Source organism: Pongo pygmaeus, chromosome 11, assembly GCF_028885625.2.
Source record: "Pongo pygmaeus isolate AG05252 chromosome 11, NHGRI_mPonPyg2-v2.0_pri, whole genome shotgun sequence".
NCBI classification, from domain to species: domain Eukaryota; kingdom Metazoa; phylum Chordata; class Mammalia; order Primates; family Hominidae; genus Pongo; species Pongo pygmaeus.
In genome coordinates, this window is record NC_072384.2 from 141314423 (window position 1) to 141332894 (window position 18472).

Here is an 18472-nt window from a genome sequence, read left to right on the forward strand (position 1 = left end):
GCTGCAGGCACTCGTGGGGAAACAGACACACCTCCGGCACCCAGGGGCCTCGTGCTGCCACCGGGGAAGGAGCCCCTCTCCTTCCTGGGGCCCCAACCCCCTGCTGCTGCTTCTGCTGCCATGTGACACCCAGGCATGGCCAGGCCCCCACGCAGAACGTCTGTGAGGGGAGCTGGTTGGCCCCACCCCATCGGCTCCCCTGTGTGCTCAGCAGCCCTTTGCCTGGCAGGGTCTGGCAGCCCCATTGGGGCCTCTGGATGCCACACAGGACTGGCTCTCAGGCCTGTCTCATGGGATTGCTGTCTCCACTCCACCGCAGGGAAGAGGAGCCTGGGGCTCCAGAAAGAGTCAGCTCTCTGCCTGGGTGGGAGGGGGCTTTCTGGCGGTGAGGAGGGTGTGTGTGTGAAGGGGCAGCTTCGGGGAGGAGGGTGTGTGTGTGAAGGAGCAGCCTCAGAGAGGAGGGTGTGTGTGTGAAGGGGCAGCTTCGGGGAGGAGGGTGTGTGTGTGAAGGAGCAGCCTCAGAGAGGAGGGTGTGTGTGTGAAGGGGCAGCTTCTGGGAGGAGGGTCTGTGTGTGAAGGGGCAGCTTCAGGGAGGAGGGTGTGTGTGTGAAGGGGCTTTCTGGCGGAGAGGAGGGTGTGTGTGTGAAGGGGCAGCTTCGGGGAGGAGGGCGTGTGTGTGAAGGGGCAGCTTCGGGGAGGAGGGTGTGTGTGTGAAGGGGCTTTCTGGCGGAGAGGAGGGTCTGTGTGTGAAGGGGTAGCTTCGGGGAGGAGGGTGTGTGTGTGAAGGAGCAGCCTCAGAGAGGAGGGTGTGTGTGTGAAGGAGCAGCCTCAGAGAGGAGGGTGTGTGTGTGAAGGGGCAGCCTCCGGGAGGGGAGAGGATTCTTCTTTCTCTCCCTCCACCAAACGCTCATCCAGGAAAACGTGGCCTCACCAGCATCCCCAGGGAGAAGCCCACTCACCATGAGACGGGAATAATACAGGGTGGTTGGAGGGGAGTGGAAGTTCCAGGCAGCCCCTTCTCATCTCTAGCAAAAGGAAGCCCTGCAGAAGCGAGGGGCTGACAGGACCCAAAACACCGGGGTGTGGCCGCGCTGGCTGAGACCGCCTGGACCCCACGGGGCTCTGGCTGTGCCCCGGTGTCTCCTGCGACCTCACGATGCGCTCATTAGCACACTCATCACACCCCCACCAGCGCATGATAGCTCCAGAACACCCAGATTTGGTGTAAAACATGGGCGGCCCTGCAACTCTGAGACATCTCCACGTTTTCCGGGAATCCTGTGGATTCCTCCAGCCCCAGCGCCCTGCCTGGGACGGGACTCTAGAGGGCGCCACACTCCCTTTCTCCAGTGGGAGCTTTGGGCTTCGCAGGAAATCTCTGGTCTTTCACTATTTGCCAACTCGCCCCTGAATTCCTTCTCGCAATGATGTCAAGAGCCTGGACGCTGGCCGGGGTGGAGGTCTCACTGGGGGTTGGGGTGTCCCTTAGCCCCCCGCATCGAGGACATCTCCCTGCTTCCTCCTCTCGTCCTTCCCCCGTAGCAGAGCAGCTGGGCCCAGGGCCGCTGCCCACCAGAGGACGGGGTGCAGCCTGTGGCAGGAGCACCGGCCACCTCACTCACTCCCTCTGGGTGGGGCAGCAGGACGCATAGCAGAGGGCCCTTGTCTCCTTTGGGTGGAAGTTTCCAGACCGGCTCTGTTCTTCGGGAAGGAAATGGCTGGAGGTGCCATGCCTCCAGGTCCCAGTTCTGCCACCAAGGTCCCAGTGATTGACCTGGCTTTGGGCGACGAGCGGTCCATGGTCCTGAGGGTCGTGAACTCAGGGCCCGTGGGACTGGGTGCCCTGTGCCTAGTTCACAAGCGTACAGCCTCAGGCTCCAGCGCCATCCTCAGCATCCCAGCGGGTCTCAGGCCTCCCTGGCTGTGGGCTCCCTCCCGGGCATGTCCACGGCTGCAGCATCATCTTTGCAGACTGATACCTGGCGGACTCCCTGGGCTCTTCCCTGTCATCCTGCCCTTTCCTCTCCTGCTTCTTCTGTAACAAGAGGCAGGAAGGAGCCCGCGGGAGATGGGGAGACTCAGACCAGCCTCACCGTGTTGCCGCACACCCTTGCCTGCCCATCCAGAAGCCTCTCTCGGGCCCAGGGGGACACATAGATCTTAGAAATGGTTTATTGACAAATGGCTTCTGGGGAGAGGGGCCGGGATTCCCTCTTAGCTCCAGAGGGTTCCAGGGTCCAGCTACAAGCAGGGCCCTTGCACGGGGCTCACACAGAGCAAGGCCACTCAGCTGGAATGTGGCCCCTCAACACCGCTGCGCCCAGGCTCCCGGCCACTGGACCCCTTTGCAGGGGTCTGGGTGTCCCCCAAGGCCGGGACCAGCTTCCCTCGGGGTGCTCGGTACTTGTTCTTCTGGCTGTAGAACAGATTCCTCTGGAAAAGGCGGGGAAGGCGGCCCTGGTGCAGCAGCACAGCCAGGACCATCCCTGCAAGAGAAGGCAGGTCCCAGGCGGGCCGCGGGGCTCCTGGGCCCAAACACAGACAGGACACCCACTCCCAGGCCTGTGCCAGGACAGAGGAGCCAGGCAGCCTGGCCAGGAGCCCCAAGAACCCTGAGGCCCAGACCCTGCCTGGTCCTGGTCTTCCCTCCCTGGTCATGCCCCTCCCTCTGGGTATGCCAGCCATGGGGATGGGGGCAAGCCGGTGGGGTTCCTTGTACTCCTGGACCACCCTCTGGGATGAGTGACTGGAATTCCCCTCCCCCCACATTGTCCTGAGCCACCCCCAGAGCTTCTGTGGCCATTTTCCTCCGGGACCTGATGTGGTGTCCCAGGGTGGCTGTTTGCAGGGCTGTGGCCTGGCGTAGATGTGGGGGATGTGAGTGGACAAGAAAGATGTGGGTGCCCCTGGGTGGGAGGCTGAATCCTCATGCAAACGTTCTCCCAGAACTCCAGGAGCAGAGACTCTTAAATCCCTGCCTGCCTTCAAGGTCATTGGGAAGGGCAGGTGTTCCGGGCAGAAGGGGAGAGTGGATCCTCTTCAAGCTTGATCTCAGTCCTCTAAGGATTTAACCCACACGGTCTTAGCTCCACTAGGGCTGGCCTGAGTGGGACCTGCCTGTCACCACCTGCAGCTGCTGTGGCTCCTGACAGTGGCCCCTGTGCCTACAGCTTGCCTACAGTTGCCCCTCACTGGGCCCTCCAGGCCCACGCTGGTCCTATCTCTGCTCCCAGGAGGGCAGGCCCAGGGAGGTGGGATGACCTGCTCAGGGGTGCAGCCAGCAGGTGCCGGTGGCTGCTAACACCCAGGGAGCCAGCCCCATGTCCACACCTGGCTACGGGCCTCCTGCCTACAGCCTCGGAACTCCCCAGGGCTCATGCTGACCCTGAACTTGTGGATAAAGGAGGTTAATGGAGGGACACAAGCCTGTTTTTCCGGTTCCTGAAGCTGCTCTAAGAGGACAGGAAAGGGATGCTGTCAGAGGTGTCAAGCATCCAGATGGATGAGACGGGAAGAGATGCAGGAGCACAGCGTGGGGCTGACAAGCATGTGGACGACCAAACCCTGATGACATGGAGGGGCCGGATCGCCCCTCCACAGGGACGAAAGCTGGGAAACAACCCACTTCTTCCGCAGATGCCCCATGCTTTCAGAAGCTGGCGCCCGGGTCCCTGTGTGATGGGGTAGCCCTGGGACTCACCTAGGAGGAGGGATGGCAATTCCACATGGGAAGCTCCAGAGCCCCAAACCCCAAAATACAGAAACAGCCAGTGCCTCCCTCCCTGGCCCTGGCAGGAGACAGGTTCCTCTCTAGAGGGGGCATTTGGACTTGGGCATCAGGCCCGCCCAAGCCCAGAGTCCCGCCAGAAACAGGGATCCCAGCCTCTTCCTACTTGGCTCCTAGAAGCCGCAAATGCCCTTTGCGCTTCTCCATAGAGGCAGTTCTACAGTGACAGGTTGCAGCAGAGTGAAGAGTATTTCCCCAGCGACATGGCCTTCCCAGAACACAGGATGTGCCCTTGTTAGAAATATGGCCTGGGACATAAAATTAGTTAAATTACGGTGATGTCATACTTGAGTAGAGTGAACCTCAAATTCAATGACACAGAGGAGGCGGCCAGGGGAGCCGGCAGACATGGGAGTGGTGCGTCTCCAAGCCCGGGGACACCGGGGGTGCCAGAGGCCCCCAGAGCCCAGAAGAGGCAGGAGGCTCCTCCCCAGCAACCTCCAAGGAGAGCTGACCCTGTCAATGCTGCCAGCTCAGGCTCCAGCCTCCAGAGCTGGCTGAGCATACAACCCTGTCACGTGAAGCATCTTCGTTTGCGTCGTTTGCCTTGTAGCCCATGAAGCCACCACAGGCCATGGCGTGGGGCCTGAGAAACTCAGGACGAAACTGATCTCCCACCCGGAACCCTGCCCAGGCGTCACAGATACTCAAGTGCAGGTCAGAACCAGGACACTGTATTTCAGACACAGGAGGTCTGAAGTGTACCTGCCAGGTCCCTGTTCTCAGGAAGCTACTGTGAGATAGGCACCAGCAAAAAGAAGGAATCAACCAAAACAGGAGGCGATGAGGAATGCAGGAAACAGAAATGCAACCAGGATCAGTGAAGGGCAGCTCCGTACCAGAGATGGACGCCTGCGGATAACCCTGAGTTGCGGATCCTCGGGGGAGACGCTGCCCACACAGAGCACTGGTGCTGAATTAAGGAAAGCATCCAGAAGCCTGGGCAGGAGAGAGTCCAGGACCTCGTCACCGCAGGAAGCAAGGCCTATACAGGAGTGGAGAGGCCTCTTGGGCCACCACAGCTCACCGGGGCTGTGTTTCCACGCCAGGGAACTACAGGGGGCTCTGGAGCTGATCAGGAGGAAAAGGCCGACCCACCCCGGGTGAAGGATCCTCAGGGGGAGCGCGGGGAGTCAAGGAAAGAACGTCCGCCCCCCCACACATCCCGGGAGACAGCCCAGGGTTGACACCTGAACTGAAGAGTCTTGGAAAAGCCCTGCAGGCCCAGTGTGTGGGGACAGAGAGGCCAACACTGAGCTGTTCCTAGCAGGGGGCAGGGCTGCCTCGGGGACGAGGGGCAGGAGGGGGTTCCTGATGCATTTCATATGCTTCCTAGGACCATGCACATGCCTGAGAGACTGTGACCACATCAGAACCACGGCGACAGATCACAATGATGTCAGTGTCACCATTGAAGTGCCAGGTGCCTGAGAGACCCCCAGCTCCTGTCTCTCCCACAAAGGGGAGGCCCCTGAGACCTCCCCAGTGTAGAGCCAGCAGAAGCTGAAAAAAGCTTCCAGAATTCCACAGGAACCCAGCTGCCTTTCTGGTACCTCAGTGAGGTGGAGCCGAGTGTCTGAGAGCAGGTGCAGGAGAAGGTGTGGGCTCCACCTGGGCCTCTGAAGCCAGGGGCCAGAATCCCCAGATCTAGGGCCAAGAGAGGCCTCCGTGACCTCCCCATGCTGCTCCTCTGCTTGGATCCAGGATATAAGGAAGGAGGGGCACACACTGTGGGGGAGCTGTGGGATCCCCTGTGTGCATCAGCGAGTCCTGGATCTGCCCCACCAGGATGCAAAGGGCCTGGCTGCTCCACCCCCATGCTCACAGCCCTATAAGTGCACGATGGCACCCTATATCATCTAAGTGGGGCTCCCTGTCTCCTGAGGCTTTAGGGACACCAGAATGAGCCCCTCTTGGGGAAACCTAGCTCCGGGTGTGTGGAGATGCCACCTGGGACGGGAACACCAGGTGCATGGAGCCTCACTGCAGACACCGTCCCCCGTGTGCCCAGCACCCCTTGCAAGGTTGGCCTCTCCCCAGCCTGTCCCCTCCTTACCTGGCTGCAGCTCGCTCGGCACCAGGACGGTGTCCAAAGTGAGACATGCCGTCACAGCCCCTACCCCACACACCGTGCCCACTGCAGAGACCTCCCCAGGAGCACTGACCAGGCACCCTCACCTCCACCCTGCAGGACCCCACGTGCCAGGAGCGCTGACCAGGCACCCTCACCTCCACCCTGCACGACCCCACGTGCCAGGACACTCTCTGGGCCCCAGCAGCCCTAGGGACCCCACCCCGCCCCTGCCCTTACCTGTCAGAGGGCCCAGCCAGTACACCTGCACGTACTCCAGTAAGGTGTGTCCCGAGCAGGCAAAGGTCACAGAGGCGGCCAGGGCAGGGTTGAAGAAGGCGGACGTGAAGGGCCCGGCTGTGGGCAGAGCACAGACAGCCCTGGTCCCCAGCCCTGCTTGACGCCCCTCTGCAGGCCAGGACCTGACCCCCGCCGCCGAATCCACACTGAGAGCCCCACTGTGTGCAGGCCTGGGAGCTGCTCTCAGCTCCTGGAGCCCCGCCTGGTCCCTGCACTGATGGACACACAATGCAGCAAGGCCGGGTCAGCCAAGGTCTGGGTCGGGGCAGTGGCTTGGGGGCCCCCCAGGGCTGTCCAACACCCTCCCGACGTCTCACCCGGATCCCGTGCCCCGCCCATGCTACCCTCCAGCACCCCACCTTGGGGGATGTGGCCTTTGAAAAAGATGGACAGAGAGAGACAGAGACAGAGACTAAGAGAGACAGATAGTGAGAGGGAGACAGAAAGAAACAGACAGACAGGGAGACAGAGAGAGAGAGGAGAGACAGAGAGAGATCTCAGAAATGGGCAGCAGCAGAGGAGAGGAGAGGAGAGGAGAGGAGAGGACACGGCTGTGTAATGTGAGACAAGGGAAGGCGGCTGCAGCCGGGCCACTGTCCTGCAGCCCTGGGCCTGGGTGACCACCCCAAATAACAGAATCCACCAATACCAGGGACCTGCCTCTGGGCAGGGAAGAGCAGGGAGTGGGCCTAGCGGAGGGCAGGGGCCACAGGGACATGGAGTCTGCGGTCACCCAGGTGTAAACCAGGACCCTGAGGATGGGCAGCTCTGTCCCTGAGACCAGGCACCTTGGGCTGCGTGGAGGCACGACCCTTGACGGGAGCTCTCTGGTGCCACCCAGGACAGAGGCCCGGGCAATCTGCCACAGAGCCGTGTCCCTGCAGAGCTCCCTGCTCACCTGTGCCTTGGTTTCCCCATCTGTACAGGGCTCTGGTGGCACCTTCCCATGGCCTTTGTGGTCCCAGTTCTGTGGCATCTGCCCAGTGCTGGGTCGTGGGCAGTGCCATGGACCTAAGTGCTGGTCCTGTCCTGATTAGGACCTCGGACCCCCGGAAGGAGACCTGGCACCATTCTCCCTGCAGCCCTTCCTGTGGTGCCTGGAGCACGAGCCGGCCTCCCCTGGCTCTCCCCGCAGCCCCAGCGCTGTGGACACCTGTCCTGGGAACTTGCTGAGCAAAGGCTTTCGTGGTGGTGGAGCCTAGCGCTTGGAGGGGAAAGCAGACATGGGGGACTGAATCAGACGGAGGGTCTGAGTGGAGGGAGCTCACAAGGGGGTGATGGGACCATGAGAGCTGGGTCCCACGGTCAGCCCAGGTGCAGGCAGAGATCGCAGCTTGCTGGTGTCAGTAGGAGGCCAGGGAGGCCAACTAGGGCAGGTGGGACAGGACCTGTCGCTCTGGAAGGGGTGATAGAGGGTGCAGGAACCTGGGCTGGGCCCAGAAGAGTCTGCCTCGGCTGTCCCTACTATCCCAGAGGATAGTATCCTCGGCTGTCCCTACTATCCCAGAGGCAGAACTTCTGGGAGGACCAAGAATAGCTGGGACTGGGGAGAGGCGCAGTGGGCAGGATGGCCCTGGCAGGGGACAGGCTCCTCCACAGCACCCCACGTCCAGCGCAGGCCCTCGTCTACCCGCCAGGTCCCAGGAAGTCACCGCCCCTTCTGGTGGGTTTGTTAGCCACCCGGGCCAGCAGCCCCCTATCCTGGGTGTGAACGGGCCTGAGTGTGCATGGAGGCCACACAGGTGGAGGGGTCCTGAGGGGCCCAGGGGAAGGGGAAGCAGTGCTCACCCGTGTAGGCCGTGACAGTGACCAGCAGAGCCATAGCGGGCACGCTGTAGGCGGGAGGACTGTGCCGCAGGTGCAGGAGGGTCAGATGGAAACAAAAGGCGCAGGCGGCCTCCACAAGCGCCCCGTGGGGCACGGATGTGCGCAGGGCAGAGCTGCAGCTCTGGGCCATGAGGCTCTGCAGCAGGTGCAGGTCGCTGAGCTCCCAGGCCCAGCAGAGGCGCGTCAGGGTGCAGGCGGCCTGCATGCCCAGCCCCTGTGCCGCCAGCTTCAGCAGCGTGCCAGGCAGAGACTCCTCGGCCATGAGGAACTCCTGCAGGGACACGGTGGGGTTGGCCGAGGCCCCGTCCAAGGTGACCCCGTGTGCCAGGAAGAGCAGGAAGAGCAGGGTGAGCAGCAGGTCAGGCCCAAAGCCCCCAGCCCAGGGCCCGAGCTCGACCAGCGTCCTCATCTCCAGGCAGCAGGCCCCGAGCTGCACCGCGCCCACCGCCTCCCGGGCGAAGCCTTCATAGGCTCCCACTGGGAGCAGGGCTTTGGAGGCCCGCCTGACCCCCTCGCAGAGGGCGAAGGTGGCAAAGAAGAAGGAGAGGGACACGTTAAGACCTGCCATCGGCCTGGGCCCTGCCGAGGAGCTGTGCCTGCAGGACACCTGAGGGGACAGGGTAGGAGCTGGCCGGTTCTCACAACCCAGAGGGCTCAGGAGTGTGGGAGAGGGCACCTGGGCCTCTGGGAACACCACAGCTGCAGCCCCAGCTCCCGCCCCACTGGCTGCCACCCAGGTGCACAGCCAGAATGGCCACAGGGGCCCTGCCCCACAGCCTGGCATCACCCTGTCATGTGACACACCCGGACCCACTGGCCATGCTCGGCCAGCCCTGGGCGCTGGAGACTGGCCCAGCTCTTCAGAGCCTCCATCCGAGCTCCAGTACTCCTACCTGCGCTCTTGGCTCCAGGACCCCAATACCTGCTCCCTGCACCTGGCCCCTCTTGAGTCAGGGTCTCCCAGATCCCTGCACCTCCTCCAGGTCCCTGCCAGAACAAGGGCCCCCATTTCTGCCTCCCTGCATGGATGCTGTGTCCCCATCTCAGTGAGGGCCCCATGCCTTTTGCACCTGCACTGTGTCCCCACTGGGGTGAGACCCCCACTGAACCTGCACTGTGTCTCTGCCTGGGAGGGCCCCTCATGGCCCCTGCACCTGTTTTGTGACCCAGCCTAGGTGAAGCCCCCTCCTGCCTGCACCTGTAGATGTCTTCCCTTGAGTGAGCACCCCCCGCTCCCTGCACCTGGCTGTGTCTCCACCTAGACCAGGCCCCCTGCAAGTGGCTGTGTCCCCACCTAGGCCAGGCTCCCTGCACGTGGCTGTGTCCCCACCTAGACCAGGCCCCCTGCACGTGGGCTGCGTCCCCACCTAGACCAGGCTTCCTGCACGTGGGCTGCGTCCCTGCCTATGGGAAGGTCCTCTCATTCTTGGCTCCCTGCACCTCCACTGTGTCCCCACTTCAGCAGGGACCCCCCAAGCTTGTTGACCTGCCTGGGGGCCAGTCTGGATGAGTCCCTCCTCCACCTGCTCTGTGTCCCCTCTGGTCAAGAGTTGGCAGCAGCCCCTGCCCCAGCCCCACATTCCCTGCCCTGTACTGCCCTCACCTGCCCTCAGGAGAACTCAGGACCACCCCTCACATCAACGTCCCTCCCACCTTCCCGCCCCGAAAGCGCTTTCCAGAGATGAAAACTGAAAGTGCCATCGCCATTCGCTTGAATTTCCTGCAGAGGGGCCAGCTGCCCACAGCTGCATGGAGAAGGCGCTGAGCCTGGGTGTCTGCAGGGGGAGAGCTGGGGCTGGGACCATCCAGAGCTCCGGATCCCGAGGGGATGGGGCATGAGCCCTGCGGGCCCCGCGATGGGCCGTCTGTCACCCTGCAGCATGGCTCCTGTCCACTGGGTCTGCACCCAAGCACTGGGAATCCAGCCACGGCCATACGGGGTACAGCACGTGGGACCTGCTGGGTGTCCCCCCCACAGGGCTTTCCTTCTCCCCAGGACCGACTCCAGCGCCCGAGGCCCTTCCCCCAACCTGGCCCACAGCTCCCCTTTCTCTGAGACTTAGATTTCCTTTTATTTTTGGAAAGCCAGCTGGGTCCCACCTGGCGTCCCCGTGGCACAGCTGGGGAGACTGAGACTAGGAGGGAAGGGACGTGCTTGAGGGCACAGCGGAGGCAGCAGCTCGCAAAACAAGGGGCGATTTTATTTCAGTTTTGACCTTTCCAGTTCTGGGGTTCAGAATTTCCTCCAGGTAGGGAAGGTGTCTGGTTGCCTCCAAGGAGGATGGGAGGCCCCTGGCTCAGAGCTTTGGGCCAGGGCCCAACCTGATGCAGGACTGGCTGAGTGTCCCCCACACGGCCACTCTGCTCCCACACCTGGAGGTGGGACTTAGGGTCCACCTGCCCTCCCAGAAGCAGGCAGATGGGGAGGGGACTATGGGCCCCTCCGGTGTCACCCTGTGCCCTTGGCCTGGGAAGGAGGCCCCCACCTCGGGGCCAGGGGATGTCCTGGCAGAGATGGAGCTGTTTGATGTCACCTGGACCAGAGGCCTGTGGGACCAGGGGCCTGGGAGACCCATGCCTGGAGATGGCTCTGCAGGCTTCACTGTCTCAGGGCACGACAGCCCTACACTCCCAGGGCCTCCCGGGAAAGACCGCTGGAAGGTTGTGGGTCCCTTTGGAGATGGCTGGGAGGGGCTGCTGGTGAGCAGGCTTGGGGGTCCCCTCATGGCCTGGGAGATCCTGCAAGTCCCCACGGTGCCCGGCACAGCGCTAGAATGGGGTCTTCCTCCACCCCTGCCAGCCACGGCCTGCTGAGCCGCCTGCTGAAAGCCACGGTGACGCCACCTGGGCTGGAGAAGAAGGCGGCTCCAAAGACCCGTGGCAGCCATAGGACCCTGGGGAAAGGAGGGCTGCGGCTGTCAGGAGTGCTCCCACCTGATTTTGTAGGGTTGTGTGTGGACATGTTCAGAACAAACATGTTGGATCGCTTCCCTCTGCTGTCCTGTCACCATGGAACACGAGAGGCACTGACTTATGTCACTATTAAAGCCTCGTGGATTTTACCACAGAATGTTTATATTATGGGATATCGGGGATAAATAGCCACCATTCAAGGACTTTACCTCCTCTGTTGAGGATGGGACGAGCGTGTTTTCCGCTGTACCCAGGACACTTGCATCAGGTTTGGTGAAAGCGTGGCCTCAGTATGGTGTTTGTAGCCACACACTGTGTGTTTTTAGAGATGAAGTATGGCTTAAGGAGATGGGTACGGGTGCCAAGCTGACAAGGGGTGGACTCACGATGCTTAATTTTTTGTGTCAAGTTGACTGGGCTCAGGGATGCCCAGAGAGCTGGCAAATCATGGCTTCTGGCACACCTGTGAGGGTGTTTCAGGAAGAAATGGTAATTTGTCAGTCAGCTGAGGAAGGCAGGTCTGCCCTCAGCTATGAGGGTGGGCAGCACCCAGCCCAATTGCAGACCCAGACACGGGAGGTTCCTCTGTCTTCTTGGGCTGGGGCGTCCATCTCCTCCTGCCCACAGACACAGGAGTTTCTGGTTCCCAGGCCTTGCACTCTGGGAGTGACACCAGCGGTTCCTCAAGTCTCAGGCCTTTGGGCTTGGACTGAATGACACCACTGGCTGTTCTGGTTCACTGGCTTAGGGACAGCAGTTTGTGGGACTTCTCAGCCTCCGTGATCAAGGAGCTGATTCCTATAATAAATCTCCTCCTAAACATATCTCCCAGCGGCTCTATTCCTCTGGAGAACCCTGACTCACATACGGGGGCCTAGAGGTTTGGTTATAGCAGGCCCGGGGCCCTGTTCCAGCACCTGGCAGTACCCCCAGCTGATGGGCCCCAGCGGGGGAGGGACAGCCGGCCTGAGGGAGGTGCCTCCTGGGCCCTACCGTGGGCTCCAGTGCAGACAGGCAGGGTGGGGAGCAGGGACAAGGCTGTCCCCTCCTCTGGCCTCCGCCTACAGGTGGGACTTCTTCCCAGCCCTTTCTGTGGGTGGGGGGTGCACACGGGCAGGCCAGCCCCAGGTGCCCTCAGGACCACACCCGAGGCCTGCCCTTGTGGGAGTGGGGATGGGGCTGGGACCTCACCTTGCTCAGGACCCAACCCCAGTGCAGCTGCGCTCCTGGCTTTTCGCCTGCAGGACAGAGGGGCCTGGAGTGCCCTGACCCTGCCGTGGGCAGCATGGTGAGGCCTGGCTGAGGTGCCCAACCCCTTTCTGCCAGCTGGGGCTTCCAGGTTCAGTGGTGTGTCTTCCTGTCTGGCATTTCAGAGAAGGGCTCTGCAGATGTGGGGGCTGGGCTGTGAGGACACAGGGAGCCTGGGAAAAGGGTGGGGGAAGGGTCCGTGTGGCCACAGGCCACCCAAGGAGGGGCAGGGCCAGGCTCCTGTGGAAGCTGTTGTGGGCCCAGGGGTCTCCTTGTCCAGGCGGGAAAGGCTTGGAGCACAAGGCACAGGCCCTTCACCCCTCAGCCAGCCAAAGCGTTGAGGGCTGGTCACCCCCCGACGAGCTCAGTCCCCTCCAAAGGTGCTGCCCAACACTGGGCCTCCCACACCGCATCCCTCCCCACCTCCTCCCTGAGATCCTCAGACACCCACATACAGGCAAGGGGAGAAGCCAGGGCACCCCTAGGCTTGGCAGAGTGGGGGCTCCCTGCTATATTGTCTTTGCTTGGTCCCTCCAGGGGAACCAGGCGCCTTTCTTCCAAGCTGAGGCAAATAGATAGGTTCCCACTTCCTCTGGGTCCAGCTTGGCCCCTCAGGCCTCTCCCGCCCCCTCAGGGGGAATCAGAACTCTGAGGCCTTGTGCTGGGGCCAAAAGGGCCCAAGGTGGCCCATGTTCCACAGTGACCTTTGACCTGGCCCAGGTTCCCTTAAGGGCAGGTGATTACTTTTGATCAGAGGCCAGCTGGGGCTGGGAGGCACCCAGGAGGAGCTTCCAAAGCAGGGGTACAGGACACAGCTTGAGGGAGGCTAGAGATGGCAAAGCCAGGGCCCCTGGTGCCTGCACAGGGACCTAGATTCCACCCTGCCCTCATGAGCACAGCAGGGCCTGGTCCCAAAGTTCTTCTCTTAGGGCTCTGCTCCTGGTCTGCATCCAACTTGACATTCCCTTTCTCCCCAGGCCCAGCACTGCACCCCCAGGGCAGCCTGGATCTCACCTGAAGAAGCCCCGGGGAGCAAAGAGCTCAGAATATCGGTGAGCAGGGACCCCCAGCCTCATGTGGGTGACTGCCCCTGATGGGTTCATGCCTGTCTCAGCAGAACATGCGGCTCTATGCAACTGTGCCTCAGTAGGTTTGTTTACCTAGACCTGAGTCTGTGGAGGCAGTCCTTTCTTCCTTCTCATCTTTTTTCCTGTTTATCTTTCTATCTTTTACTTCTGCATATATCTGTGTATCCATCTGCCCATCTATGTATCTACCCCCGTCCCATCCATCCCACCCACCCATCCATCCATCCATTCATTCATCCTTCCATCCAACCACCCATCTATCCAGCCAACTACCCTTCCAGTCATCCATCCATCCATCCATCCATGCATCCATCCGTCCATCCAGCCACCCATCTATCCACTGTACTACCCAGCCTCACACCCATCCACTCATCCACCCATCTATGCATCCATTCATCCATCTATCCACCCACTCATCCATTCAACCATCTATTCATCTACCTATCCACTTATCTGTAGGGTCCAGCCCCACAGGGTCGGTGGGTCTCTCCCCGTGTGCAGAGACGAGAGAGTGTAGAAATAAAGACACAAGACAAAGAGATAAAAGAAAAGACAGCTGGGCCCGGGGGACCACTACCACCAATGCGCGGAGACCGGTAGTGGCCCCGAATGTCTGGCTGCGCTGTTGTTTATTGGATACAAGGCAGAAGGGGCAGGGTAAAGAGTGTGAGTCATCTCCAGTGATAGGTAAGGTCACGTGGGTCATGTGTCCACTGGATGGGGGCCCTTCCCTGCCTGGCAGCCGAGGCAGAGAAACAGAGGAGACAAAGAGAAAGACAGCTTATGCCATTATTTCTGCATATCAGAGACTTTTAGTACTTTCACTAATTGACTACTGCTATCTAGAAGGCAGAGCCAGCTGTACAGGATGGAACATGAAGGTGGACTAGGAGCGTGACCACTGAAGCACAGCATCACACGGAGACGGTTAGGCCTCCGGATAACTGCGGGCAAGCCTGACTAATGTCAGGCCCTCCACAAGAGGTGGAGGAGCAGAGTCTTCTCTAAACTCCTCCGGGGAAAGGGAGACTCCCTTTCCCGGTCTGCTAAGTAGCAGGTGTGGTTCCTTGACACTTTTTGCTACCGCTAGACCACAGTCCGCCTGGCAATGGGCGTCTTCCCAGACGCTGGTGTCACCGCTAGACCAAGGAGCCCTCTGGTGGCCCTGTCCGGGCATAACAGAAGGCTCGCACTCCTGTCTTCTGGTCACTCCTCACTATGTCCCCTCAGCTCCTATCTCTGTATGGCCTGGTTTTTCCTAGGTTATGATTGTGGAGCGAGGATTATTATAATATTGGAATAAAGAGTAATTGCTACCAACTAATGATTATTCATATTCATATATAATCATATCTAAGATCTATATCTGGTATAACTATTCTTGTTTTATATTTTATTATACTGGAACAGCTCGTGTCCTCGGTCTCTTGCCTCGGCTCCTGGGTGGCTTGCCGCCCACACTTATCCATCTATTCATCCACGTATCTTTCCATCCATTCATCTGTCAATTCATTCATCCTTCCGTCCAACCACCCATCTATCCACCATAGTACCCATCCACACACCTGTTCATTCATCCATCCATGCATCCATGCATCCATCTATCCAGTCAGTGATTTGCGGCTGTGAATCGTGTTCTTTCGTTTCCCATCTCTCTCAGCCAATGGTTCGGCTCCTCCCTTGTTCCCTCAGATACCCTTGAATGTACCACCCTCTCTGCAGGCCCCGGACCCCTGACTCAAGAATGGTGTCTCCGTGGTCATGTGGTTGGGTGTCAATCACAGACTAAGGAACTCCTCACAGCAGCTCTGTTTCTGAAAGGGCTGGTGACACAAGGCAGGGGAAGGACGTTTCCGGCCGAGGCAGAAAAGGCAAAGGTGGGAGCGCTGAGGAGAGCCTGCCTTATGCTATTCATAAAATCAAACATCTGCTCTCATTCTCCGCTGGCTGCTGGGGAAAAACAATTTCAGGAAAAAGAATTCTCAGTAGATGGACTTCCAACTCAAGAAGGTGGAATTCCAACAGCAATTTCTGTTGGTACTGACTCCACGCAGGAACATGGCTTTGCCGTGGGGCCAGGGGCTTGGTGCACCCCTTAAACCAGCTGGATGGCTTGGCAGCATTGCAGGCCTGAGCCGTCTCCAGGCAGGCGAAGCAGAACCTCGTGTCACACTGAGAGCACGTCACATACTTGCAGCGCTCCTTGTGCTTGATGAGGAGCCCACACATGGGGCAGGCCCGGATGGAAGGGCAGCCTTAGATCGAGCTGCCTGGGAGGTCCTTGGTGGCACAGGTGGCGAGGATGTGCAGGATCGGGTCCCTGCAGTCCTTGTTGGCACAACGGTTCGAGGAAAACATAGACCCTTTCCAGGCCTGCATGCACTGCCAGCAGAAGTCGTATGGCACGCCCCGTACAGTGGAGCAGACTGTGCACTGCACCCGAAGCGTGGCTGGATTCTTCTGCTCCACGAGGCTCCTGCAGCCTGGGCACTGTGGGGAGGGGCCTCTTACAGCAGGTGAAAGCAGCCCTGCCTCCCCCTGCCACCTCCCCATGGGGACATGGGGAGGGCCCGGCTGTTGGAGGGAAAGAAGGCATGGCAGCGAGGGACTGTGGGGTACTGCGGTGCCTTTCTGGGGACCAGCATGCCAGGGCTCAGACCTCCCGCACAGTAGGGCAGGGCCACAGGACCTGAGGACCCTCCCACCGGCAGGGCCACACCCACCGCTTTCAGGTTGCAGTAGCGTCTCATTGCAGCCCGGGCAAGTCCTCGCTCAAACTCCTGCTGCTCAGAGTCGCTCAGCTGGGCACAGTGGCGCACCTCCGGGTAGGGCCACCAGGCCCCACACTTCTTCCCCTTGACTTCCGCGGGGCAGTGGAGCTCATACTTGCCCTGAAAAGACAGAGTGGGGAGGCCTAGAGTGCGCTTCACACCAAAGGCCCCCGGTGTGGCTGCAGTCCCCACCGCCAGCCCGCCAGGCCCTGCACAGGCTTCCCTGGGGAACCGCTCCCTCAGGCCCCCACAGCCACCCGCCTCCCTGAGGGGTCCTGAGTGTGCTCTGCGGCCCCAAACCAGGCCTCTCATGGAGCCCAATGTGCACACCGCATCCCACACATGGGGCTGCAGCCTCCTGAATGAGGACCCGGGGTGCCGCTTCCCAGCCCAAGGAAGCCGTTAACTGGATTCTCCCAAAGGAGCTGGGAGCCTGCCTCCCTCCAGATAGGTCAAATCTAGGGGCTCTCCCACCCCCTCATATGGCAGGGGAGGACCCCACATAGCATGGCTGTGGCCGAGCCCCCACCTGCTTTATCAGCTGGCTGCACCAGAGCTTCAGGCTCCCTGGGTCCACTGCATGCCCACAGCTCATCTCCACCCTGTCCACACCGTCATACTCGTCCCCTGTATAGGCAAGGGTCCTTGTCAAGGGCACAGGGGGGCAGGACTCCAGCACCCCCAGTCCACACTGTTCTCTGCAGGGGCCGTCAGGGGACAGCTCAGTCCCTCAGCCTCTTCATCCAGGGTCCTTCCTCTCCCTCCACCACTCTCCTCTTGGCCTGACCACAGGGCCTTGTCCCCTCTACACACACAGAAGCCAGGGCCCTTTGCAGGGTGGGGCATCTCTGTGGGCTTCCTCTCTGGGCTGCTCCTGCCACTAGAGCAGGTGCCTGTGCCTTTTCATCCCCCACCCACCCTGCCCCACCCCTTGGGCCTCATCTGCCATGGCCACCCCCTTCTCTTGGCCTCCCCGGCTGGTCACTGGATTGCAGGGAAGGCAGCAAGGCCAGGGTTGGGCGTGGCAGCAGGACAGGGCAGAGATGGGGACCTCAGCAGCGCTTCAGGAGCTCAAGGGGCAGTCCCAGGTGTCGGCTGTCAAGGACACAGTAGGGCCATGAGCCCAGGGAGAGCCACTCCACAGCTTGGGATGAAGAGGGAAGGATGGTGCCACCTCCATCACAGAGATCTTCAGCACAGCAGCCAGTGGAGGGGGCAGGGAGAGGGCTCAGCTTCCCATGCACTGAGTGGGGTTTGAGCAGTGCCTGGCTCGGTTGTCATTAGCACCCCAGATTTAATGAGGGTCCCTGAGAGAATGGCCTAGCAGCAGCCAAGGACAGAGTCCTGTGTGTGTGCAGGAACAGCCTCCAGGGAGCAGGAGGAGAGGTCCAGCATGTGTGCACAATAGAGGGTGACCCCTCCCCAGGCTCCTGTGCAGAGCCTCTGGGGACTCCCACTCGAGACGAGCCCACCACGGAGGGAGGAGGGGTACCTGGAGGCTGTGGGTTCAGCCCAGGCTGTGCTGGCCCTGGGGAGGCCTTTGCTCCTCTCTCCCCAAGCCTGTTTGACTGCAGAGACAGGGTGGGGAAGCTGAGGCTACGCCCGGCAGCTGGGGCCCTGGAGGGCCTGGCCTGTGGGGATCCCTGGTGGTCCTAGGGGATCTGCTGCTCTTCCTGGCCCTGTGTCCAGCACCGAGCAATGTGTGGCTAAAACAGCCCGGGCTTCTGGCTTTGGGTCCTCCCGTCTCGGAAGTGGGGCCCTTCCTCAGCCCGTTTGCTCCAGCCTGGAGCTCTGGAGTTGCCTTGGATTTATTTCCCCCTACTTTTCCCAGACCCTGCAGGGAGGGGTATCATACCCTGGGGGCTCCTCCCCACACTCCCCCAAGGTCCCCCCAAGGCCCCCGCCTGCTCTGGCCTTGCCCAGGGAAGACCCTTGTGAACCAAAGTTCTCTGAAAAGGAATCTGGAGGAAAGAGACTTTATTCCAGTGAACAGTTGGTGAACCCTGGAGGCTCAGCCTCCTGTGCAAGTGGAGGTATGCCTGGAAGAACAGGGGAGGTCAGAGGCGCTACGGAAAGGAGAGCTGTGATGAGAAGGAGAGCCTTCTGCATCGCTCATTTCATTGGCACCGGTAAGGTTCTGAGGAGCTGGCAAGCGCTGACCAGTGAGTGCTGCCCGTGGTGCGTAAAACTAGTCTGAGTATTGTAGCCAGACTTCGGGTCAGGAGATTAAACAGGCTTCAGGTTACAGCCGGCATTCTTAGCTGCCAGGCTTGCAGAAAAGGACGTTTTGGATGATGTTTTGTGTCCTGAGTGCTGTCTTCCCCTCTGGCTTCTCAGCTCTTTGGTTGAGTATGACAAGAATGACCCAATTCCTAGGATCAGCATTCACACCCTCCCCGCAGGAGCTCTCACCCCTCCCCTCCACCCCCTGCAGCCACCACCCCACCACTGACCTCACCTCTCACCA

The 18472-nt window shown here is 60.7% G+C and overlaps 1 protein-coding gene across 2 annotated transcripts; it reads right to left on the minus strand.

Annotated features, from left to right (window-relative positions):
* Positions 1 to 2158: 2158 nt before the first annotated feature.
* Positions 2159 to 8602, minus strand: LOC129031947 (aquaporin-12B). Of its 2 annotated transcripts, XM_054478820.1 has the most exons (4): positions 8431 to 8602; positions 7947 to 8394; positions 6099 to 6215; positions 2159 to 2486 (listed from the first exon to the last, which is right to left on the minus strand). In XM_054478820.1, the coding sequence occupies exons 1-4, from the start codon at positions 8551 to 8553 to the stop codon at positions 2287 to 2289; spliced, it is 888 nt and encodes a 295-aa protein (XP_054334795.1). In that variant the 5' UTR covers positions 8554 to 8602; the 3' UTR covers positions 2159 to 2286. The 2 variants fall into 2 exon arrangements, with proteins under 2 accessions (XP_054334795.1, XP_054334794.1); XM_054478819.1 differs by having other exon boundaries at positions 7947 to 8602.
* Positions 8603 to 18472: the final 9870 nt, after the last annotated feature.

Excerpts from the sequence above, each read along its gene's own strand:
- LOC129031947 (XM_054478819.1), bottom strand. The coding sequence starts at position 8,553 with ATGGCAGGTCTTAACGTGTCCCTCTCCTTCTTCTTTGCCACCTTCGCC. Across the intron at positions 6,216-7,946 it reads CACTGTCACGGCCTACACGG|CCGGGCCCTTCACGTCCGCC; the intron begins GTGAGCACTGCT and ends CTCTGCCCACAG. Across the intron at positions 2,487-6,098 it reads CTGGCTGGGCCCTCTGACAG|GGATGGTCCTGGCTGTGCTG; the intron begins GTAAGGGCAGGG and ends CTTCTCTTGCAG.